Source organism: Rhipicephalus sanguineus, chromosome 3, assembly GCF_013339695.2.
Source record: "Rhipicephalus sanguineus isolate Rsan-2018 chromosome 3, BIME_Rsan_1.4, whole genome shotgun sequence".
NCBI lineage: Eukaryota > Metazoa > Arthropoda > Arachnida > Ixodida > Ixodidae > Rhipicephalus > Rhipicephalus sanguineus.
This window is the reverse complement of record NC_051178.1, coordinates 35666123-35691600: the sequence shown is the minus strand read 5'-3', so window position 1 is coordinate 35691600 and position 25478 is coordinate 35666123. Positions and strand designations below refer to the sequence as shown.

At 47.4% G+C, this 25478-nt stretch overlaps 1 protein-coding gene across 1 annotated transcript in view; it reads left to right on the top strand.

The window, feature by feature from the left end:
- LOC119386555 (neuronal acetylcholine receptor subunit alpha-7) overlaps positions 1-25478 on the top strand; it is a 124683-nt gene that overhangs the window by 41943 nt on the left and 57262 nt on the right. The window contains exon 3 of the mRNA XM_037653836.1: positions 630-674. Within this exon, the coding sequence (XP_037509764.1) occupies positions 630-674 (45 nt within the window). The remainder of the gene's footprint in view (positions 1-629; positions 675-25478) is intronic.

Here is a 25478-nt window from a genome sequence, read left to right as displayed (position 1 = left end):
CATGTGAGATTTAGTAAATCCTAAATCGCTTTCTAATCCATCCGTGTGAAGTGCAAACTGCTCGCTTCAATTATGCACATTAGAAAACGACAATCGTACAATGTTCGACTGTATACGATTAAAATGACGTGCACGAATTGTACAACAAAGCTTCAGTTTGGGCTAGTTGGTACGGCATAGCAATGTAGATGCGCTGAGTGATGCACAAACGAGAAACGTAACAAGGGACAAGGCTAGTGGTGTGTATATCTTTGACGTGCTTTTGCGAAAATAAACAGTTGAAAGTTTGCGCACCACTAGTCTTGTCCCTTGTTACGTTTCTCGTTTGTGCTTCACTCAGCGCATCTACATTGCTATCACGAATTGTACAAGTAGAAAGCAACAAATAAAAAAAGCGCATCTTTAGCACATAAATGTGCTTAAACGTTCACACGAAAACCGTGATAACCTATGAAAAAGACGAAGAAACTTAAAGTAGAAGAAATATCGTAGCTTGGATTCAGCTGCTTACGATTCTTTTATAAAATACAGATTTCATTATTAGATAGCTTTTGTGATAAAACCAGAAACTCGTTTTTTTTTTCTGATTGTGGCGCTTCTTGTTCTGGTTTATTTTTCTTCTCTTGTAGGACGAAAAGAATCAACTAATTATTACAAACATCTGGTTAACATTGGTAAGTTATTTCATTTGATTTTCACGGTTTCGCATCTCATTTTTACGAAACGAGCAGTTTTTCTAACCAAAAAATGGTAAATAGCAGCTTCTGAGAGGGTGATTTCTTTCAACGGAATTTATCCTCTAGTCACGTTCTGTCCTTATGTGTGCGTGCTCGTGCATCGAACTGTGAGTGTCCACAAGAACGACACAACGCGTTTCACCCATTGACTGCGTGCAAACACGATGCAAATTGGTCGCCCCGGCCCTTTACATAGTCTACCGCGCCGCACTGTGAAAGCGGCTTATGTGATAGAGCGGTCCAATAGTGTGGCTCTCTCGCCGCGGACCAGTTTGCATCGGGTCGACTTTGGACGACCTGCAGTCATTAGATAGAATGCGCGCTGTGCACCGTGAAATTCGACTATGTACCAACTGTCCTCGCTCGTCGCACAAAAAAAAAAAAAAAACTTTGCGTTCTAACGGCAACGCGGTTGCATGTGGCCCCATTTTTGCGTTGTTATTTCGGTAGTTCTTTACGTCGTTTATCGTTATTAGTACCAGATATCCTGCTGTCGTGAGCACTGGTGCCCCGCTAGTCGTTCATGCTTGAAATTCCGCGGCCCCTCTACTTGTGCGTTGACACGATCCACTTGAGAGCTCGCTCGGCCAATAGTGTACAACTTTGGCCACCAAGTGTGCCTCTGCGGCGAAGGACCCTTGTCTTTTCTGAGGTCATGGAACGGGGGGAAAAGTGGTACGCGCCCCTCGTACGCTAAGCTTAGCAAAGTTCGTTGCTGGGTTAGTTGGTTCATGATCTTAAACACTCGATAGCGCCGATTCGACACAGGACAGAGAAAGAACCTTGATGCACAGGACGAGCGCTTTTCCTGTGCATCAGTATTATCTCTCTGTTCAGGGTCGAATACACGGTACCCAGTATGTAAGAGTGCTCCAGCCACCGCCAGGCGAACGCCAAAAAGAAGATATCCCAACGCATCTTGGGCCGATGCAGGCAAAAGCGTTCCATGGAAACGTTTAATATAAGTTTATATATCCGCATTTTGCTAACCTCATGCGGACTGTAAAAGCAGTCTAGCTGAGAAACCTGGTTTAAGGTTAACCATTCAGCATCACTAATCGAGAAAGTGCGCATAGGCCTCGAACAGTCAGTTTTTAGTCGACGAAATTGGCTTTTTAGTGAACAGTTAATTGTAACGCCAGTCTCTTAGTGCGTTACCCGTGACGCTCGGGGTATAATCATTGTTACTTCCTCGTTGGGTCATTAAGGAAAGTTTAATATTACGAGCAACGTACCAAAGAAAGAAGCAGTACACATCATCACAATCTGAAAACGCCCAGTACACACTTAATGAGGTCCCGGATAAAGGGCTAGCTATTGCCAGGACCAGAAAGGTCTCGTTTCTTGCCTCACACTTTACTCGGGATTTGATTAAGTGGGACGCTTAATCAAATTCTCTAACTGAGGCAGTATTTAAAATGCGACTCCGCTTCTGGCTGCCGGGTGCATAGGCACACTTGGGCTTGGTTCCTCCACACCTTCCTCTTAGCATGCTGTGACTGGCCGCTGCAGAAATGCGCACCTGCGTTCACCCATAGCGCTTACTCGCTACTTCACAATGACGAGCTCATTTAGTCCTTTCCTTTTCACATGCTCTCGGTACTAGAGAACTTGGCATGTTTACAGGTATTCCGCAGATGTGTATGACTGTTCCGAAGTAAGCCTAGACTTAGCACCGTCTTTTAGGGGCGAAGCTCCTCTTAGTCTAACCTTGTCACGTCTCCGTTGTCCGGCGTAACCACCTTTGCAAACTGCCCACTCCTTCGTCTTTGCAAACATCCCACTACGATCAATCACCGATCCATTACTTGACCGACCATAAAGCCGTTATAATGAAGGGGGAACGGAAGCCACCTTTGCAAACTGCCCACTACTTCGTCTTCGCAAACATCCCACTACGACCCATCACCGATCCATCACTTCACCGACCATAAGGGGGAACGGAAGCTACCGCTTACGATTAATAAAATTTCTTGTATAAATACATACAGTGTTTGTCACGTCTTTGGTGATGTACTGGGCTATCGCTTAGATTACTGCTGGGCGAAACCACTGAAGATTTCACGGTGTAACCATGATTGCATCAGGAGCTTCGCCCAAGCTCTTCATCATTCACTCGTGGATATGCTGTGAATTTTTTTTAATTGCCAGCTTTGCAGGCTTTAAAGAATGCTGGGATAACGCATAGCGTTTAAACTGTTTTAAAGAAATGAGCCTGTTTACGCTTCCTGCGTCGATTATTAAAGCAAACCACTAACTGTGAATCGAAATAATGTAAACGCAGTGTCTATACCATTAAACACAACCTGGTCTAATTTTTTAGATGCCTATTTGTAAAGCTTCTAGCTGCGCCTAAATAAGTAAGGGTGTTTGCAACTTCTCAAGCGGGTTTCCTACGTTTCCTATAAATTTCGCTTAGGAAGTCATTCGACTTGGTTGTTATCTGCCATTTCGTAGAGCTGACGCCGCAGTACATTTTAGTCCTCAACTGTACTGTTCAGTCTCTCCGCCTCCACACTATACTCCTGACTAAGCAAAATTAGAGAGTTTTAGTTTAGCGCGCGCAACGACCTTGCGCACGCAAAGGGTGAGAGAGAGCAAGACTGCGCATGCGCTGAACCTAAGAGAGATGCGTGCGTTTGCGCGCGCAAGAGATGCGCACGCTAGATCTCGGCGCTTACGTTGCGCCCGCTACGGCCGTTGCGTACCTTACGGGCGCTTCTCTCGCGAGATCTCGACCGGTCGAGACAAGCAAAATGGCTGTCTCGACCGCACAGCAGCACAAGCGGCACGGCGGTCATGGCAGCGAATAAATCCCGCGTCCATTTCGGAATTGCCCTCGATTTGGAGCTCCTTGCCTACGTGAGTAGCTTGAATTCGTTTGAGAAGACGAAGTGTTCGCTTTACAGAACGCTTGTGCGATAACCTGAGACAACTCAACAGACAGTCAGTCTCGGTGCTTCTCGAAGCGGCGGTGCCAAATGAAGTAAGGGAGGTGAGAGTCAACACACGCAAAAATGTCCTGGCAGTCGACGTTGCACATGAGACTGCACTGAGCACATTGAGCAAAATTACGGAGCTTGATGGCATAAAGGTTCGCTCGTACATCCCATTGGCCAGTGATACCACTACTGGTGTCATTTACGATGTGGACGTCTCTGTTTCCAGCACAGACTTGCCCAGTCTGGTGAAGCCGACAGTAGATGGCACCCCTATAATACACATGTCGCGCATGGGCACATCTCGCTGTATAAAACTAACATTCAAGGGTGAATCTCTGCCCTCGCATGTCAAGGTAGGCCACTTTCGGCATCCTGTACGACCGTTCATCCCAAGGCCACTCCAATGCCGCAAATGTATGAGGTATGGACACGTGAGCGCCGTGTGTCAGAGCACGATCATTTGCTCGCGCTGCGCCGAACCACACGCTGCAGACTCCTGTGATGCCACGGTCCTCAAGTGCCGCAATTGCCTTGGGTCCCATGACGCTTCGTCGAATGAGTGCCCCAAGAAACAGAAGGAAAACGAAATCCTTAAACAGATGGTGCGAGACCGCTCGTCTCGTCGGGAAGCTATTGCTGTCGTCACAAAGCGACGCTCCCGACGCCGTAGAGGCTCAAGGAACTCTGTGAAGCGCAGTTCACAGGTGACACCTCATCCTCTGCTTCCTAGGCTAGACACGCCCGAGTTGACTTCTGAGGACAAGACCACACCAGAACACATGGACACTGAAGCATGGCCGCCATTGCCAAAGCTGCATCCAGAGTCACAGCCAGAACCACAGCCAGAACCACAGCCACAGCCACAGCACCATACACAGCGACTCCAATGGTCGCAGCAGACACAGACTGAGTCAACGACAGCGCTGGTTCCCCACGACTTGCCCGAGAAAGACAAGGACATTGCTGCGATGCTTCGCTCTCTTCTGAACACCATATTCATGCTTTTGAATAAGCTGAACACTCCGACTGCCCGAGCTGCCCTGCAAATGCTGGAGGTTCTCGATCCAGTGTTTTCAGCGCTGCAGTAATCCCAACGGCTCGCCCACAGCCCTCTCAAAGGCCGCGATTCCCCAATGGAATATCAGAGCGCTGATGTAATGTAGGCCAGCCTCAGCCTCAGTGACTGATTCTACCCCTTTGCACGTGCAGTGCTCTCCTTCTCTCTCTATCTCTTCCTCTTTCTATTCCCCGTTCCCTTATCCCCAGTGCAGGGTAGCAAACCGGACGGTCTTCTGGTTAACCTCCCTGCCTTTCATCTTCTCTTTCTCTTTCTCTCTCTCTTTTGAATCCGTTCGCGGACCCAGTGCAGTGGACAGTGATCGCAGCAAGGATGCAGGAGATATTCGATGTCGTCGAGACTGCAGTCGCCCTTCAAAAGCCACCGCTCTCGGTTTGTGAGCATCAAATCGTCCATCTCTTCCCATGAAAGAATGGCCAAAAGGCGCTGTTTCGAAAGGATGCTGGAAGGCATTTTTCCTCCCTCGCTGCTGCTCGCCTCGTAGAAGTCGTACCAACCGTCGCCGTTCACCACAGATCACCCCAACAAAATTTGTGCCATCGTAAAATCTTGCCTTGTCTCGTGCCTTGACTTGTGTCAATTATGATCGGCTATTGTAGTTTATTTCTTAGCCAATAGATGGCGCAGAAAAACACGCCGAGACGAAGGTGCTGACGCGTAGACGTAGTCCCCACGTTTCGGTTGTTGCGTACGGTAAATTAAAAATGTAGGAGACAACCTCAACTCTAACGTACGCAGCGCGCAGGCCGTTGCGTACGTACAGGTTTGCGCGCGCTAAACTAAAACTCTCTATTATTCGCAAAGAATGTATTGTGTACACACCTTCGTTCGTGCTGCGTTAGTACGTGCCAGGACGGCTATGCCTGCGACGTGCACTCAGAGTTGCTGCTTGTGACAACGGCTCCATTCGAAACAAGGTGTAGGTCCGAGCTAGTTGGTACTCCATGATCAACACTTCTTGCGCAAAATGTCTTAGACAACGGACGAACGTGTCTGTTTCTACGAACGTGTTTCTGCAACGGACCAAATTTCTTAGACAGCGCCCGTCCGTGTCTGTTTCGTCCGGTGTCTAAGAAATTTTGCGCGAGAAGTGTTGGTCCATTCGAAAGCCTCATAAGTTTTGTTCCTTCGGCTCTCTTCTTTTTTTATTTTATTTTATTTTTTGACACCCTTGTGTTAGCTCACTCGTAAACACTCCCAAATAACGCTCGACAATTCTTTTTCGAAGCTTCGCAGGCAAGAAAGGCTCATCCTCTGAGAACAAACTGAACGACGTTCCAATCGTCTTTAAAACGTGCCCTTTGATCAAGTATAGCCTTAACGTGGCCTAAGTTACAGCTACGATCCAATCGCTCTGATGCGCTTGTTGTGCGTAATTAATACACACTTGTTGTTTTTACCTTTTGCGCTTCTATAAACACCAGTCACTTGATCAGAGGGCCAAAACTAAACCGAACCTAACAAAAAAAAAAGATCTTTTGTTTCATTTCATTTGCTTTGCATAAATCGCGACTGTACGCCTTTTTTATGAAAGATTTCCTTCGGTCGTTAAAACGTACGGCTCAAACGACACGCCGTCAAAAGCCTCGATATTTTTGGCGATAGTTGTGATAAGTCAACGATCAAACGCGAATCGACAAACGCAAGGACTCATCCACGTAGGCTAACTGTTTAAATACGCCAGACATACATCATTGACCACTGTTGAACACGAACGCTTGTAAGCACGCCAGTTTCCGTAATTTACAGTTTGCCGTCCCTCCTGAGGTTTTTCTTCATGCAGTCTGATAATACGATTTCAGCGCAACTTCGAAGTAATCTTTGTTGAAGTTATTTAAACCCAGTGCAATAGTGTCGCAATAGACAGTTTTAGTTTGGCGTTTTACGCTCCGCTCAGCAGCTAAGCTGAGCGGGAACGCGAGTGCGCATGCGCCACTCGCGCATGCGAGGGGGGGGGGGGACGCAGCGCGCGTTCTCTCTCGTGCGTGCAGCGACATGGCTCAATTCAAGATGGCTGCCTCCGGCGACGGCACGCTTTCAGCGAGCGCTGCGGCTACCCCGTCACCTGCTCAGCGGAAGGCGCGAAAACGATTCCTAATCGACGAAGATTTGTGCCTCTTGAAGGAGGTTGCATCTGCGGACCCCTTCGGCAATCCCGCCGCGTGGGAAGATGTGTTGCGATGTATCTGGAACGCAACCTTGCTGGCTTTCGGGTGGCTATTATCAAGTCAGTGCTTGCTCCTCTGTAAAAAAATATATATATACAACGCCAACATATTTAAAGCGCACTTCTAAATACGTCGTGAAGAAATAAATTCATACGTTCTCATTTCGGTTTGTAAATGCGACTAAATGTTTTTCGCTTTTTATTTAACGACGCTGAACATCACCAGAGGGCGCCGTAACTGCTAAGGACGGACGTGTTTTTCGTGGGCTCCGGAATGACAGCGTCAGATAAGTTTTTTTTTTTTTTGCATGATTCGAGCTTGGGTTTTTTTAGTTATATGAGTACATAAGCCACTAGATTGAAGCTTAATAGGGCTTACAATTTTGTACTGTTTCCTGTGTGACAGTCGCCTGGTTTCTTTTTTTTTTTTTTCGTTCGGTCACCACGTGTCTGAATGGCACACATGTGCTTTGAAGTATAGCATACTTGCGGAGTTTTGTGATACCATTTGACTTTAAGTGTAACTAATCCGCCGTGTGAACGATCTAGCCATGGTCAAAAAGACCGTAAAGTGTTCAGGGTGCGGAATGGGATGGAAAGTAGAGGTTTGTACGGATGAGAAGCCAGAGGTAGCTGACGCCAAGTGTAAGCAATGCGAGTTAGAGGCGAAAATGGAAATAATGATGGCTGTTCAGAATAAGCTCATGGTAAGAATCGCCGAGCTGGATATTGCGTTGGCGACAGAGCGGGAAAAAACGATGGCTATGGGGGAAAGGCTTAAGTCAGCCGAGGAGGAGTTAGCAAAGGTAGTCATGGTGAACAAGGAAGCAAGCGACAGCGGGAACAGCGGGGCATCCACCCCCAAAGTGATAGACGCGAAGGGGGAAACAGGTTTGGAAAAGACAGGTGCCAGGGTCACAGGACCCAGCTTCCGAGAAGTAGTTTTGGGAAGGGGAGGGGACAAAGCAGCAGTGGCACGCGCTAGTAACCGAGGCAGTGGCCAGGTGCGGGACGGTCCAGCAGAAGAGTCGGAGCACGTGATAATCGCCGGGTACTCGAATTTAGTTAGATGCGAAGAAGCAGTCAAGGAAAGGGTGAGAGGCGACAAACGAGTTTTAATAGGGAAGTTCCTGGGACATAGGCTGGGATCAGTGATGAGACAAGCTAGCGCAAAACTCGCAACTAGGGCTAATGGACGTAACCTCGTGATAATCGCGGGAGGTCTAAACGACGTCTTGAATGAAGAATCAGCCGAACTAGCGACCACATTGGCGAAAGGGGTCGATGACATGCGCGCCATTTCCCCTCAGGTGCAGATAGTGGTATGCACAATACCGGAAGTACCAGTGAGGAATATCAACTTGCAAAGAGCGGTTGTCGACGCAAACAAAGAGATATGGCGAATTAGTCGAGAGAAGGGCTTCGAGGTAGTGGATATAAACAGGGAGGTGCACAGGTGGGCCGGTTTCCAAAGAGACAGAATTCACTTCGATAAGAGGCTTGGTCATGAGGTGGGCTGGCGACTGGCAGGACGCGCAGTAGCTTTTTTTTTTGGGGGGAGGGGGGGGGGCACGCGGGCCCTCCGGTGCCCAGGGTAGCTTGTAATGAGGAAAACAACCAGGGAGACTCTTTGACAGGCAGTATAGCGAAAAACCAGAGAAAAGGTAAAAGAAGGGAGAAGGCGCGTGTTGCAATTAGTTACATAAACATGCAGGGTGGCAGAAAAAAGGCAAATTGTTAGAGATTGAGGAGCAGTTAAGCAAGGAACAGATAGGTGTTTATGCGGTTACAGAAACACACCCTAGAGACTTCGAAGAACCACCACATATTGACAATTATATTTGGAAAGGATGTAACAGGATCACCTCAGAAAGGAGAGGTGGGGGTGTTGGAATGCTAATTCATAGCAGAACAAAATTGGATAGAGTGAAACAAACCTGCTCAGAGCACATGTGGGTTTCGGGCACAGTAGGTGGAAAGAAAACGTGGCTAGGTGTAGCTTACTTGTGGACAGGGAATAACTGCAGAGAAAAGAATCTGGAGATAGTGAAATGCATAAGCACCGATATTAAAGAATTTGGTCATGATGCCGAAATGATCCTTCTAGGGGACATGAACGCTCACATTCATGACCTTGGTGGATATTCAGACGCCAATGGCAAGTTATTGCTAGATCTCTGCGAGCAACGTAGTCTTGAGATAGTTAACGTGGGGCCTAAGTGTGAGGGGCAGATCACGTGGGAAGTCGGAAACCGGCAATCGAGCATTGATTATTGTCTCATGACAGAAGGAATATATGACAAACTTAGATGAGAATAGACGAGGAAGGCAGTAACAGCTTGGGTAGTGATCATAAACGCATAATATTACAAATGGGATATAAAACTGAAAATAAGAACATAGAATCAAAGTTTCGCAGCTTGTATCTAAATGACAAACAAGTAACAAATATAGCCGCAAGAGTCGAGGAAAAAGTAGACGAAATACCAGGCCAAGACTGGAAGTATAGTGAGCTGCTACATGTAATCACGAAAGAAATGGAAAAAGAGAAGAAAACTATTTGTTGGAAAGGAAAGAGAAAGCCAAAAAGTTGGTGGAACAAAGAAATCCGGGAGGCGATCGAGAAGCGACTTGAGGCATCACGGGAGCACAGACAAGCAAAAAAGGAGAAGCGGCCACAGGACGAAGTCAACCAAATATGGGAAATATATTTAGAGCAAAAATCCATTGTGCAGAAATTAGTCGAGGCAAAAATTAAAGGTGAAAGTGAACGCTGGATGACAGAGATTCGCGAAAAGAAGAAGGCCGCGCCTAGGATATTTTGGAGCCACCTAAAAGCGCTGGGTAGGAAGTCTGTCACAATGCAACAACATATGGTAGATGAAGGAGGAAATCAAGTGGAAGGGTAGGAAGCGCTAGGTTACATTCGAAAGGTAACAGCCGATTCATTTAAAAAGGTCGCCCAGGGTATTCCCCCGGTGAGTAAAAGTACGCAAAGGAGTGCAACCGACGAAGATGTAGTACTAGAGAATTTCAATTGGAAGAAGGCCGAAGGAAAAATTCCTAAGCGCACTACTCCGGGCTTAGATGGGGTTCCCGTCAGCCTCATTATCGAACTCGGACATAAAACTAAAGAAGCACTGCTGAAAGCCGTAGAAAAGTGCTTACAGGAGAGGTAATTACCAGACAGTTGGCGAAAAAGTAGAATGAACTTAATCTATAAAGGCAACGGAGAAAAGGATAACATTCGCTCGTATAGACCGCTAACCATTACATCGGTGCTATACAGGTTGGCGATGCAGGCAGTAAAATTAAAAATAGAAGCGTGGGTAGAACAAAATGATATTTTGGGAGAACTTCAGAATGGATTTCGAATTGACAGGCGGTTAGACGATAATCTGTTTGTTCTTACCCAGTGTATAGAAATATCGAAAATAGAAAACAGGCCCTTATACGTAGCTTGTCTAGATATTACCGGGGCGTATGACAACGTTAATCAGGAAATTTTGTGGGATATACTAAAGGAAGTGGGCATAGGCGACGACTGTATACAGCTTTTGAGGGAAATATACCGAGAAAATACAGTTTGTATAGAATGGGAAGGAATAAGTAGCAAGGACAGCGTTGAAATTAGCAAGGGGCTGAGACAGGGATGTCCTTTGTCCCCGCTGTTATTCATGCTGTACATGGTGAGGATGGAAAAAGCGCTGGAAGGTAGCAACATTGGATTTAATTTGTCAAACAAGCAGGTCGGCACGATGGTTGAGCAGAAGCTTCCAGGTCTATTTTATGCTGATGATATTGTCTTATTTGCGGACAGTCAAGATGATATACAGCGACTGGCAGATATAAGCGAAAGGGAATGTGAGGCTCTAGGACTAGGATTTAGTGCAACAAAATGTGGATTGATGGTATTCAATGATCACGAAGACCATGCGGTCTTTATACAGGGCCAAAAAATACCGAGGGTAAGCGAGTACAAGTACCTCGGAGTATGGGTAGATGAGGGGGATAGATATATGGAGGTACAAGAGAAAGTATCGGTAGCAAAGGGAATGAGGAATGCTGCAGTTATGAAGCACAGAGCTTTATGGCGATACAATAGGTACGAGGTGCTTCGAGGACTGTGGAAGGGTGTGATGGTCCCGGGGCTTACATTTGGGAACTCAGTAGTGTGCATGAAGTCAGAGGTACAATCCGGAATGGATGTAAATCAAAGGACGGTGGGCCGCCTCGCGTTGGGCGCTCACGGGAAGACGACAAATGAGGCTGGAAAGGGTGATATGGGATGGACAGGCTTTGAAGTGCGGGAAGCTCAGAGCAAAATGAGATTCGAAGAGAGGCTGAGGAAAATGAAGAAGAGTAGATGGGCAGAGAAGGTTTTCAGGTACTTGTATAGAAAAAGCGCTGACACGCAGTGGAGAAAAAGAACTAGGAGGCTCACCAGTAAATATACGGCTGGCAGTGCGGGCGATATGGCAACAAGGAGCATTAAGCGGAAGGTCAGAGAGGCGGAGAGGACTTATTGGATGACAGCGATGGAAAAGAAGCCGGCTCTGAGTAACTACCGAAAGGGAAAAAACGAAATAAGGAGGGAAAGGTTTTATGATAATTCAAGGGGAAGCGCTTTGCTGTTTGAAGCAAGGTCGGGCTGCCTTAGAACGCGTATTTATAAAGCGAGATTCAGTAACGAAGAAGAACAATGTACATGCTGCGGGGGAACTAAGGAAACGATGGAACATGTACTGAGTGAATGTGGCGATATTCACCCAGGTATACGTGTGGGCACGAGTCTACATGAAGCCTTGGGTTTTAGGGACAACAATGGAAAGCCGCACACGTCCGCGATAGAAATAAGTAAGAGACGGGTAGAGTACTGGTGGCAGAAAAGTAGAGATAAAGAACAAAAATAAATAATGGGGGAAAAATAAGGTCATTCTGCCTTAAGAGGCAGAGAGATGGACCGTGAATTTAAATTTTTTTTTGTATAATAACATAGATTTAATCAATGTAGATAATGTTTTAGGCCAACATGAAACAAGGAAGCTTTTTTTTCTTTTTTTTTTCTTCGAGCCTGGTGGCAGACATGTCACCGCCCCGTTTTAAAGGGGACGCTCATAGCATCCATCCATCCATCCATCCATCCATCCATCCATCCATCCATCCATCCATCCATCCATCCATCCATCCATCCATCCATCCATCCATGGATAGGTGTAATGGTTCCGGGGCTTACTTTTGGGAACTCAGTGGTGTTCATGAGGGCAGAGGTGCAATCGGGAATGGATATAAATCAAAGGACTGTGGGACGCCTCGCGTTGGGTGCTCACGGGAAGACGACAAATGAGGCTGTAAAGGGCGATATTGGATGGGCAAGTTTTGAGGCGAGGGAGGCTCAGAGCAAAATAAGGTTCGAAGAAAGGCTAAGGAATATGAAGGAGAGTAGATGGGCAGAGAAGGTGTTCCGTTACTTGTATAGGAAGAGCGTGGACACACAGTGGAGAAAAAGAACTAGGAGGCTCACTAGTAAATATACGGCTAGTGTAAGCAGTATGTCAACAAAGAGCGTTAAGCGAAAAGTCAGGGAGGCGGAGAGGATTTACTGGATGGCAGCTATGGAGAAAAAAACTGGCTTTGAGTAACTACCGAAAGGGCAAAAATGAAATAAGGAGGGAGGCGTTTTACGACAATTCAATGGGAAGCGCTTTACTGTTTGAAGCGAGATCGGGTTGCCTTAGAACGGGTAGTTATAAATCGAGATTCAGTAAAGAAGAAGAACAATGCACGTGCTGCGGGGAAGATCAGGAAACGGCGGAGCATGTTCTGATTGAATGTGGAGACATCCACCCAGGTGTACGTTTGGGCACGAGCCGACATGACGCCTTGGGTTTTAGAGACAATGGAAAGCTGAACACACCCGCGATTGAAATAAGTAAGAGACGGTTAGAGTATTGGTGGCAGAAAACTAGAGAGAAAGGACAAAAATAAATAATGGGAAAAAAATAAGGACACTCTGCCGTAAAGGGCACAGAACGGAGCTGAAAACTTAAGGTTTTTTTTTCTTCTGGAGTAAAATAGTTTTAATTGAAGTAAAGACACTAGGTCAACGCTAAAAAAAAGAGTAAAGGTTTTTTTTTTCAAGCATGGTGGCACACTTGTCACCGCCCCGTTATAAAGGGGACGCTCATAGCATCCATCCATCCATCCATCCATCTAAAGGACTTTATAAGGATCCGTTACGCTAGTCCCGCTGCCGACAACGCAAAACTAAAACGAGAAAATCATCCGCCGCTCCGCTGCAGCTTAACGGGCCAACTCGGAGTGGAGCGGGCCATAGAAACGTGAAACGTCTAACTAAAACTGTCAGTTGTCTTCCAAAGTACAGCGTGGAAAACGTGCAATTTCTCGCACTGCATTCGCGAATCTTTCAGTATGGACTTGCAAGCTAACTTCGCCATTTTAGGAAAGAGGAAGAAACACAGCACACGATGCCTTTAGTTCTCACAGGTATCACTTGCTGCTCAGAGTATAGTTAGAAACCTTTTTTGTGTGTCCCAGTAAGTCATGCGGATAGGCAGATGCTGAAGGAGGTCTTGCATTGGGATTTCTGCTACAACGCTGCTACAACGCTGCTACAACGGGCGCGGGTTTCCAAACTCGTGACTGGAACAAGAACACGCATAAACACAAAACATACACATGGTAACAGCTGTGGCTAGCCGTCTTGTGACCCATCACATGCAAGATCTTAAAAAAGCTTGTCTCGCCGTGCTGTGCCTGAACAGAAAGCTTGCGATGCGTCTGTGCTTCGCCGCATGGCTCCCGCCCAACTCTACCCCTTTCTCGTACTCGTTACGCCTCTACGGTTCACGGTGGACGATGTCGAAGCCCAAATCAGCGTTCGTAACATATGATTCGCTAGCACACGCTGCGCAGACAACATACGCGTGCTTGTATTTAAACTCAACCAAGACAACACGTTGCCTCAATCTTGGCAAGTTTTGTTTTTACTCTGTTGTACGCTTTACTCAACACTCAGTGAACTTGTACTGATGCTGGGGTCACTTTTGGTCGATTGCTCGTTGCAAAACACGGTTTTAGCGTTCCTTGCAAGCGTGAGTCACTATGCGAAAGCCATGTACCAATGACTCAAATATGTAAGCTCGATTATCTTTATTATGTTGCGCTCGCTTAACGAGTTTGTACTAGGGCAATGTAAGCACCGATGCGGGCAGGCCTATTCGCTTTGAGTAAGAACATTTCCGGGAGGCACCATTGACGCTTACTAGGGATTAACGTTTAATACTTTGTATCCGTAGAAGTATAACTACGTATGTAGAATTATCGTTGAATCGATGTTGAGGATTTTTCACCACGGATCGCCAGTAATAAGTAAACCGCCAACCTAAAAGAAAGAAATACTATGCGCTGTGGAATTTGCCTTCCCTCGCAATGTTAAGCATATCATTTTTATCACCTGAGGGCCGAACATGCAATGCGGCGATCAGGGGTGCGTCGCCGTATACTTAATCTGTTGAACTTGAGCATTTGTCACAGAAGATTGATGTTGTCGGGGACGCAACGTAACGGTAAGATTTTCACACTGTATAGACACTACACGGAGGCAATCGATACAATAAGGTATTGGGATAGAATCAAACACTGTCATCAGGCAGGGCTACATTAATCGTGTCGCACTCGGCGACAATGTGTTACGCATACGCGAATGTCCCGAACACGTCAGACGAATCAATGGTGAGCTTGACTACCTGTTGTCGTCATTAATCATGGTTTAAGGACCGTATTACGTGAATTGCTGCAAGCTTCGGGACTTGCGCGCTGCATTACCTCGATTACACATATGCTCAGCGGCTGGCGAACTCCCGTGTAAACGTGAATCGGATACGTGGATTGGCTAAATTCCTGTGTAAACGTGAAACGGATAGCGGTTACAAGCCCTACGGCCACTTCGGTAGCTCTTTCACGCGTCGAAAAGAACAGCTTTGGCGATATGAACAAATCAGATCAGTCGGAAGAACATAACTTTCCTAGTCGACAGAGAGAGAGATGCCTTCTTTAATGAATGCGGGAGATGCATCCTGACTCCAAGTGTTTAACGGATACTGGATCCAAGTTTCTAAGCCGACACAAGCATATACACGAAGTTCATTCATGTTTACACAGTCATGTTACGGTTGTCTTTGAATGCACAGCGAGTGCCGCCGTATTTACTTATGCGTCATCGTCCCGTCCCCTGTTTTATCTTTCCAACCTCTGCCCTGGCAAGGAACATTAGGTATGTAGATGAAGCTCTCGTGACGCGTTATTTAAGTACTGCTAACGCACTGACAAAAAGCGCCGATTGACCACCTTGCGTGCCTTGTGAGTCTTGACGAAACGTTTAATGGCTGAAATGTCCTTCTATCGTCACTTCACTTTCTTTCCTAACGCCGTCTTCTTCCTCCAGCTTATGGCAACAAACCAGGAGCCGCGCTCTCGGTCAATCGCTATTGCGAGTATCACTTTCCTTCAGTGGGCACTAATTGGGTGAACGGTAGTTCGTGTCGGTCACATTAGTGAGGCGCCCCTCTGCACGTTAAGTAAGCCAAGGATTTGGCGAGTATACCTTTTTACTGTCCACGAAAGCGATCAGGCAGAAAATATCAGGGTCCCGGTCAGGGTCCCGGTCAGGGTCCCGGTCAGGGTCAGTCCCGATCAGGGTCCCGGGTGCAACTCCTAAGACCCCTCTGTGCTCTTTCTTTCTTTCTTTCTTTCTTTCTTTCTTTCTTTCTTTCTTTCTTCCTTGCTTGCTTGCTTGCTTGCTTTCTTGGCCACTTAATTTTTACCATTTATTTGATCTCCTCCTCTTTTCTTTCTAACCCCACCTCTGTTTACGTGCGAAGTAGCAAATAGGAATACATATTACTAGCGAAACTAAGACGGGGACAAAGAAAGATGCACACAGGATGCCCGCTAGATTTGAAATGATTTATTACTTCCTACACGTGACATATAAAGTAATAACCACGATAAAGCATCTAAACTGATTGTAGCGTTACCATTCCATCACCAGCTACTCGTACCAAGCTGCGCGTCCCGTGTGCGTCTTTCTTTGTCCCTGCTTTAGTTTTTCCGCACGTTGAATGCACCGCGAGTGCCGCCGTATTTACTTACGCGTCATCGTCCCGTCCCCTGTTTTATCTTTCCAACCTCAAGTCAAATCCAACTAGCCCAAATTTCAGCTTTAGCAAACAGGAAACTTGTGTCTGGTAAACAACTTTCCCTTTCCTTGCGCGCGCCCGGGCAGCGGCTATCTCCAATGGCCTCATGGGCTCGTGTCCACGGTGTTTAGGATAACGAGGCCTGCGGTGGCAATCGCCTCCGACAGGTACCGGCCGCGCAGGTCTACCTTGGCGGAGCCCCAGCTGTTGTAGTGCGCGTTGAAGTCTCCACACACGATACAGTCAGTTGATTGCGCCACGGCAAGGTGTGGCACGAAAGCAGAGTCGCAGCTGACGTTCGGACGGACGGACACACATGCCAACGAGGTGTCAACACCACCCATGCGAACCGTCACAGCCACGCACTCCACGACGTTGTCACAGAACCGCTCGCAGGAGATGCACGCGTGTGCGATGGACGCGCGCACCTACAGAGCAGTTCGGGGGGCGCCGGGGGCGTGATCGGTATCGGTGCGAGGCACATGCGAACAGCCGTTCTCCGCGCATACCGTCGGGCCGCCGTAGCCGATGGAGCCGCGAAGCAAGAGGTCCTCCGCGCGGGCGCGCGTCTCCTGCAGAGCAAGAATGTCAAAATCGCGCAGAGACCGGTGCTCCGCTAGCTCAGCATGACGGCGGCGCAGCGAACGGCAATTCCATTGCAGGATGCGCGGCCTGGGGCGGTGGTGTGGACTACTCGCCATGCTGGTTCAGGGCCTGGTGTGTGGCGACTGCGGTGAGGAAGAAACGCTCCAGCATCTCCTCATCTCCTGTACCGCCCTGGCTCCGTAACGGGAGCACCTCGCGCGCGCCTTCAGGAGGCAAGGGTTACCCTGCGCGACCGTGAACGATGTGCTGCACCCGGCCGGAGCTATGGACCGTGTTCGCGGTGCCCTACGCGCGCTGCTCGAGTACATTGATGCCGCGCAACTCGCAGACCGCCTCTAGGCCGTGCTCAGTGCCTGATCAGCGACGACAACGAGGGATTTCCTCCCTCCTCTGCCCCCAGCCCTCTACCTGTTGTGACCTTCCCTTCCCTCCCACCATCTATCTGCTCCTTCCCTTTTACCCCCCTTCCCCTAAAGTGACGCGGTTGTGGTGTCCTTGACTGAGAGACAGTTACTGTGTGTCCCCCCCCCCCCCACCTTTCTATTTTAGGGGCGAAGCTCCTTAAGGCGGCACCCGTTCGTCCCTCGTCGTAGTCGTAGTAGTCGTAGTGCGTATCCAGTCTTACGCTTTGACCTCCAAGGTGGTGCCGGTGGGAGATTTTTCCTGTGCGTTGTTGAACAATAAAAGATTCGCAGCGTGCGCGTTAACTAAAAGCCGAATTCTTCTGTCTCTCATTCCCCATTAGCAGCCATTGGCATGTTCCAGTAGGAAACGTTAGTAGAAGTAGAAGTGTAAGTGTTAGCTAAAAGCCGACTTCTTCTGTCTCTCATTCCCATTAGCAGCCATTGTTTACCTCCAAGGTAGTGCCTGGTGAGATTTCTCCTGTGCGTGATTAAACAATAAAAATTTGTTCAAAACGCCGTTGATTGATGAAATAAACCAACGAAAGACGCCAGATGTTTTGTAAAAGCAAAACGAAAGAACGCCAGATGTTTCTAAAGCAAAACGAAAAGACGCCAGCTGCTTAATGAAAGACGCCAGATGTTTTCTAAAGCAATGGTTTTCTAAACAATGAAAATTCACAGCGTACATGTAAAATTAAAGTGAGCTGCAAGTCGCCATAACTCATCGAACCTTTAGTATAAACGCGCCCGATCTCACGTCGGTGATGATGTACTGGGCAGAATTCACGGAAGATTCACGGTTTACCGATGAACCTCCGCAGCTTCGCCCACTCATCATCATTCACTCCGTGGATATGCTGTGATTTTTCATTTTCCATGAAGAACTTCTTCTCTCCAATGGCGTCCCGGACTAGGGACTGCCACTCAGGCACACAGCAGCTCTCTTGCGAGTTTCTTGAATAAAATGTTTACCACCCCCCCCTCTCTCTCCTTCTCTCTCCCTCTTTCTTGTTAATGGTCCCTACAGTGTCTGGCCCGTGCATGCTATGCTAGCTGTTCTGGAGCTCCGCTCACTCCGTCAAAACAAGCCCCAGTTTTTTGTCTTTTTCCGCAAACATTGGAGCCTGTGTTAGCAGGGTGTCGGAACGGAACAAAAACCGAAAACGAAAAAAAAACGATATTTTTGACCGGAACGAAAACGTAACCGAAACTTTATCTATTATTTCGTTCCAGAGTGAAACCGAAATTTTTTCAATCGTTTTTCGGTTCACGAGAAAACTTCGCAGTCCGGAACAACTGAGCTCATGCAATGTGAGCATATCTCAGGGTACAGTATTAACGCGTACCTCAGGCAGCAATTCCAAAGCAACGATATGTTGAAATTGTGCGAAAAACAAAAACAGTGGCAACCATAGATGTTGATATTAGCGCAAGTGGACTTTTGCGGGCCTGTCACACAGGCCAAAGTGGAGAGTGCATTGTCGGCGCTGAAGTTTGTTACAGCGGAGGCTCTTATGAGATCACAACAGCTGATTTTGGCACCATAGTTGTCCGCCGCCGCCCGTGTCCGTGACCACTATCGCGTGAAGTAAGAAAAAATAAAATGAGAAACAAATTTATAGGATCGGATGGGATTTTAACCCGCGCCCCCTGCGTGGCAGTCGAGTCTTCCACCACAGTGCCACGCTGGCGCTTATAACTCCTTCGCAAAAATACTCTATACAGGCGTCATGTCGGGCAAGGAATCGTGTTAACATATGTAATACAGCGTGGCAGAAGAGTAAAACGACAACCAGCCATCACGCAATGCTCATTCCGCAAAGAGTGTGTGGTTTAATGCTTCCCACCCTCTGCAAAGTGCTCAGCCATAACTGATCGTCATCAGCCACAACACAAAGCGCACATAATGCCTTACGGATGTGTAGCGGCTACCACGATTCTCCTAAGAATCACGAAAAATGACATAGTGGGAACTTCGGTACTTCAGAAAAATTACGATGATTTATGGCGCAGTGGGTACCCTGCATGTGTACTTGTATCAGCTGCCCCAAGAGACTCTACAACGGGCTCTACAAAGTCCGCTCTTCCAACTTTCGCTGTGAACTTGCTGCGCATTCCGCGCCGGCCTGGCAATCTTTTTATTAAAACAGCGGTCTTGCACATCACAGAGTGCATTCAGTGACGCGCTGCTTCTGAGATCCTGCTCACTCCCTTGACACAAAGCACTGAGCCCACTAAAAATCGTGATTGAATTTGGAAAAAATAAATACTATGACTTTGAAGGGTATACTGGTTTGTGCTAGTTGGTAGGAAGTCATCGTACAGTTACTTCCGCTCCTCTGAAGAACGTGTTTTACCCTTGTCCCGCTTTTTAGGAGGAAGGCAAATAACTACATCACAAATCAAATGTTTTTTTTTTTATGATTACTTTAGCTTCAAATTTTTCCATAAAGAAAACGTTACGAACCGTTACGGAACATGTTTTTTTCGTTCCGGAACAGAAACGGAACGGAACTTTTTGCGGTGGAACGAAACTAAAACCGAAACGAAAAACATTTCGTTCCGACACCCTGTGTGTTAGTTAAAACGAGGCAATTTTAAATGCGAAGCATTTCTTAGCGAGCTTCTGCAACTTTGAGCGTATCTATCTATCTATCTATCTATCTATCTATCTATCTATCTATCTATCTATCTATCTATCTATCTATCTATCTATCTATCTATCTATCTATCTATCTATCTATCTATCTATCTATCTATCTATCTATCTATCTATCTATCTATCTATCTATCTATCTAGCCGCCTACGACTTTGTGCTCTCCTGGTCGCTTGGATAATCGAATGTACACCAAAGTTGGTATAGCGTAACATGACTATATGACGAACATAAATTACAAGTCATAACATGAAAATCATGACACGCATGTCATGTACAGCATGATTTACATGCGACGCTCATGGTGCGCTGGCGGCCGTTTCGCTAGCTTTATATACACCAAAATTGGTATCTTGCGACGTGACTGTGTAACGAACATAAATAACACGAGTTAACATGAAAATCATGACAAGCATGTCATGTACAGCATGACTTACGTGCCGCGCTCATGGGGCGCTCTCGGCCGTTTCGCTAGCTTGATCTACCCCGAAATTGGTATTGCGCGACGTGACTGTGTGACGAACATAAATAACACGAGTTAACACGAAAATCTTGACACGCATGTCATGTACAGCATGACTTACGTGCCACGCTCATGGGGCGCTGGCGGCCGTCTCGCTAGCTTCATCTACCCCGAAATTGGTATTGCGCGACGTGACTGTGTGACGAACATAAATAACACGAGTTAACATGAAAATCTTGACACGCATGTCATGTACAGCATGACTTACGTGCCACGCTCATGGGGCGCTGGCGGCCGTCTCGCTAGCTTCATCTACCCCGAAATTGGTATTGCGCGACGTGACTGTGTGACGAACATAAAAACACGAGTTAACATGAAAATCTTGACACGCATGTCATGTACAGCGTGACTTACGTGCCACGCTCATGGGGCGCTGGCGGCCGTTTCGCTCGCTTGATATACACCGAAGTTGATATTGCGCGACGTTACTGTGTGACGAACATAAATAATAGGAGTTAACATGAAAACCATGACACGCATTTTGCTAAACGACATACAAGACGATGTATGCAGCTCTTTGCTGGCTGCTTCGCATTACATCGATTCCCACAATGCGTGGGATCTGCCGGCTTTTTTTTTTTTTTGTAAGCCGATTGTCAAGTTGATCCCTTCGCCACCTCGCCGGCAAAGAAATTACACAGGGACACAGATAGCAGAACAGCGCTTGTATACATAACGAGCGCCGGAAGGAACTCTTGCCGGAAAGTAGACGCTCGAGGTGTTCGTTGAGAATGGCCGAGGGGACACGGCAAAGAGCGGGCCGCTCGTGCAACGATAGCCCGTCCAGTGTTTGCCGTCGCTCACCGCTCGAGGGCAAATGAGCTTCGCCCTCCCCACCGGAGCCGCTTATGCCCCGGCCTGGGCGCAGTGCGCAATCAGCGTAATCGAGCTTTCTCTCGCTCCGTTCTTTTGTAAACGGGTTTCCGCCTGCCAAGAGCCTGATGGTCCGTCGCGTATTGAAATCGTCCCGCTAAGTTTTTTTTTTTTTCGCGAACGAATAGTTGAAACAGTGGGTGGTTCCCAGCCGAAAGCGTTACAGCATGCCCGCATGGGAGGCTTGTCATTCGTCTGATTTGAATATTTGTCCTTTGTCATTTGCCTGTAATGATTGCGCTTTGTATTTAGCATGGGTGACGCGATTCCGTGAAGCGTACTTCAGGGGCAGACCGATAATTATAACTTAGAGACGCAGGATACAGAGCAGCTCGTGTGCCGTGTGGAAAGGATAACATTGTGGAGAAGGGACTCTCTCGTTTCCCCTATTGGTCACCGTAAAAGCCATCGCGTCGAGTTTTCACCCATTCGTGTTTCGGATAGTGGCGCTGTGTTTTTGAAGTAGATCTTGCTCTTTTTTTATTATTATTAGTTATCTTGTATGGAAACTGTGAATGCGTGGATGAGCTGCGCCGATTCGGGGGCCGGAGCAATTTTCCGTCTTTCGGCGCTTTATTTAGCGAATGAAATGAATAGCCAACTGCGCTTCGAGCCATGCGGAACAACGCTTCACCATCAGCGTGCAGCAGAACACAGGATGGGTGGTACCTTGGAGTGATTGGTTTCGTACCACACAATGACTTGCGAGAGAATCTATTTAATTCGGCACCGAACGGCATCGATAACGATGTATTTGGCGAACGGCGTTTCTGGCAGTGCGCAATAATAGCAATTAAGCTATAGGCATAGATCCAGAAATGCTGCGTCCATTTAATATTCACGTGGAACTAGCGAAAGTAATCGCTTACTCGAAAGTGACCACTGTGCGGTAAGTATACGGAAATACCGTACCGTGGTGGTCGGCAGCTAGCTTTTTAAAAACCTCCTTTTCCGCAGTAACGGGATGATATGTTCAAGTGGCTGGTCTTACAGACTAAAAAAGCTGTGTTCCGACCACGATGGTAAGGTATTACCGTAGGGTAAACCGGCGCTGCGGAAGCGCCCGTATCCGACCAAGTGCTTTTTAAATGCGAAGCATTTCTTAGCGAACCTTTGGCACTTTGAGCGTTTCTATCTATCTATCTATCTATCTATCTATCTATCTATCTATCTATCTATCTATCTATCTATCTATCTATCTAGCCGCCTACGTCTGGGTGCTGTCGTAATCGCCTCCTTAATTTGGTGTATAAGAAAATTCGCATGGGAGGATAAGAGGATTTGACGAATGTGACTGTCGGGTCGTGACATGAATAACGTGAAAATCCTGCCGCGTACGTCGTCAAATCCTTTCCTCCAGACACGTGTGGCACATACCCGTTCACCATGGGCCGCGGTGTACGGGTATGCGCCACAGGTGATTGACCGTTTATATTTACCCAGGAGCGGCGAGAACAGACATCGGTAACTTAAATGCGACAGCGTTAAGAAAAACCGACACCGGCAGCGTTTACCCGACGAATGTAAAGAATGATAATTAGGACCCCAGCAGGAATCGAACTCAAGCATTCTGCGTGGCAATCAGGTACTCTACCACAAAGCCACGCCAAGTCTATAAACTGTTTTGGAAAAAGAGCCTGCGCAGGCGTAATGTCGGCGCAACATCAATTGAGGTTGTGGTGCTGGCTATCTAATTTTGCAAGCAAGCAGTAAACACTACATGACACTCCGTGTACTCCTACGACACAGGCGTCATATCAGATTAACGTCTGTGGTTCCAGTGTTGGCTCCGCTTTTATAGCTGTCTAATAAACATTACATTTGTATTCCTATGATTCAGCAAGCTGTATTTAAGCATTGCTCGACTCCTTAGGAATATATCAACGATAGTTACGTATGATATTCACATCATCGCACCCTAAAGTGCACTTAGTTCGCCAGAACGACACAGTGTCATCTTGATTTCATACGAGGCTGGGCGATGGCCTCATGCTGACCGAGGATGATGCAGATTGACTGACAGCCGCTTTGTAGACTAGGCTACGTAGGCCACATACGCCCAGATAGTCTACGATTACGACAAGCGCCATCCACTGATGTTGGTCTGCCTAGCTCAATCTAGGCCTACCAGCCTCGATGGCCTATGGGCCTCGACAGCTGGTATGGTGGCGCTGCGGCGCTAGGACAGTCAGCGCCGCGAGTAGCGGCCGCGCGCGTGATCCCGTCGCGGCATGCTGCGAACGCCGCTCTGTGGGAGCAGAGCAATGGCATTGCGGAACGAGCAGCGCGCGTGATTGTGTCGATTCCGTGGAAATGAATACGTAGAAAGTTATTTAAAATAAAAGCAGTCTTCTTCACAGCAGTGATCTTTACGCCGCTAACCATGTTTGCGGCGTCAGGGAGCAAACTGTGTCAGCAAAGGGGCCCTTCGAAGTCATTTGCAAGTGTGTGAAGAGCGTCGACTAGGACGTCCGCCTTGAGGTTATCAAAGTTTTATCAAGGTCTTCTAATATTTACATTAAATTAAAGGCATTGTGACGAAGATGCGCCTCCATCCAGCAACATCGCCAACGCTCGGCACGCTCGGCTCGTGCTTTTTCTTCCCTCATCCATTACGCGAAGAGCGACCTTTGACTTTTCCATCCATTCTCGCTATTCAGCAGGGCTTCTTGCTATTAATCAGTCTGCGTGTGTTAGTTGGTGTTCGGGCTAAGCAAGAGAAAAAACGTTCGTTCCTCTCACTTTTTTTTTTTACGCTGGCTCGTTCCCTTCGGACTTTTCTATGATTTCTGCACATTTTCCCAGCTGTCTATCGACCCAATTGCACATTGTGGGAGCAAGGTGCAGATGCAAGGGTGGACGCTGAAGATGGTGTAAGTAAGCTCGTCGCCGCCTTGTATATGTTTGTCAACAAGTGCGAGCAGACATCCTGCACAGACCTGTCATGCACGTGGCTCTGGCCATCGCCGCGTCCCCTTCTAGATACGAGGATGTTTAACGCTTCGTTGCAGGGTCACGCTGTCACCTTTCCCATAGCACGCAGGAAAACGTGTCGGAACACACAGGCAGAATGCAGGGCTTTCGAGCTTCTCTCATCATTGCGCAAGAAGGGGGCACTGCATATGCGGTTTGGGTGCTTCACGAGCTGCCTAAGACCTCCATCGGGGCTAAAAGAAGGCAGATTTATGACCACAACGAGCAAATATGCGCAGTAATAGCAAGGAAAGCATTAAAAAATTAATAGCGTCTGTTTATCTCGCACGTCGCACTGCCCTTATCCGACGCTGTCATCGCTCGTTCTCGTGAGCCTTCCATATAAATCCATATAATTTTATTTCTGGCAGCTTAACGACAGTGTTTCTGTAGCTGTTGCGACAGCGATACACGCCACAATACATAGTTATACACATGTTTGACCGCGATTCAGCTTCGTCCTTTCGGGTTGCTATAGTTCCGCCCGTACGCACACGCTCTCAGCCGCGACTGACTAGAAATGCGCCGCGCCGCGGGCGGCGCCACTTGTTCAGTCAAAACTCCAGCGCACTAGGCCTATACCTCACCAACGCGGACGGTGACTTCAGGTTCCGACATGTCGCCGGCTCTATCGACAGACAATTTGTCTGTCACTGCAAGTTAGAAATGACTGCAAGTTAGAAATGCAAGTGCAAAATCACTGCAAGTTAGAAATGAGTAAAGCTCAACTCGCCTTTGAGCTGAAGTTAGAATTAATTTCGCCGGCAGCTGATACATCGATCGTTTTCTCATTGAAGCTCATTTTAAAAAATATATAGGCGCGTTGTTTAGAGACGCAGACGTGCTAATATCTAATGCATCTGTCTGGAACCCGATAATTTCCTCCACAGTGCTAGAACGCATATTTCTTTCTTCTAACTCTTGGGCAGAACTGTATGAGAACATGAAGGTGAGGTTGAGTAGGGCGAACACAAACATTGCCTGCAGTGCGCTTTATGAGCCATAGGAAGAATTGCTTCTTGCGGACTAGCGCTGTTTGCGCTGATCTTTGACGCTGACTGTAAAAGCGTACTGTGAAGAAGTCGGTGCCCGCAACTCTACTGCCACAGCTTGTTGATCTCGCGCCGTACTAGTGTTACAGCTTTTAAACACTGTGTCGGGATACTTCACGTAGGCTAGGCAAAAACACATTTACCTCAAGCACCATCGCTGCTACTTCTCTAGTAGAAGAAGTCGAATAGGAGTGAGGCTCTTGAGATCTCACTTTAGCTACCTGAAACAAAAAAAGCGAAATGAT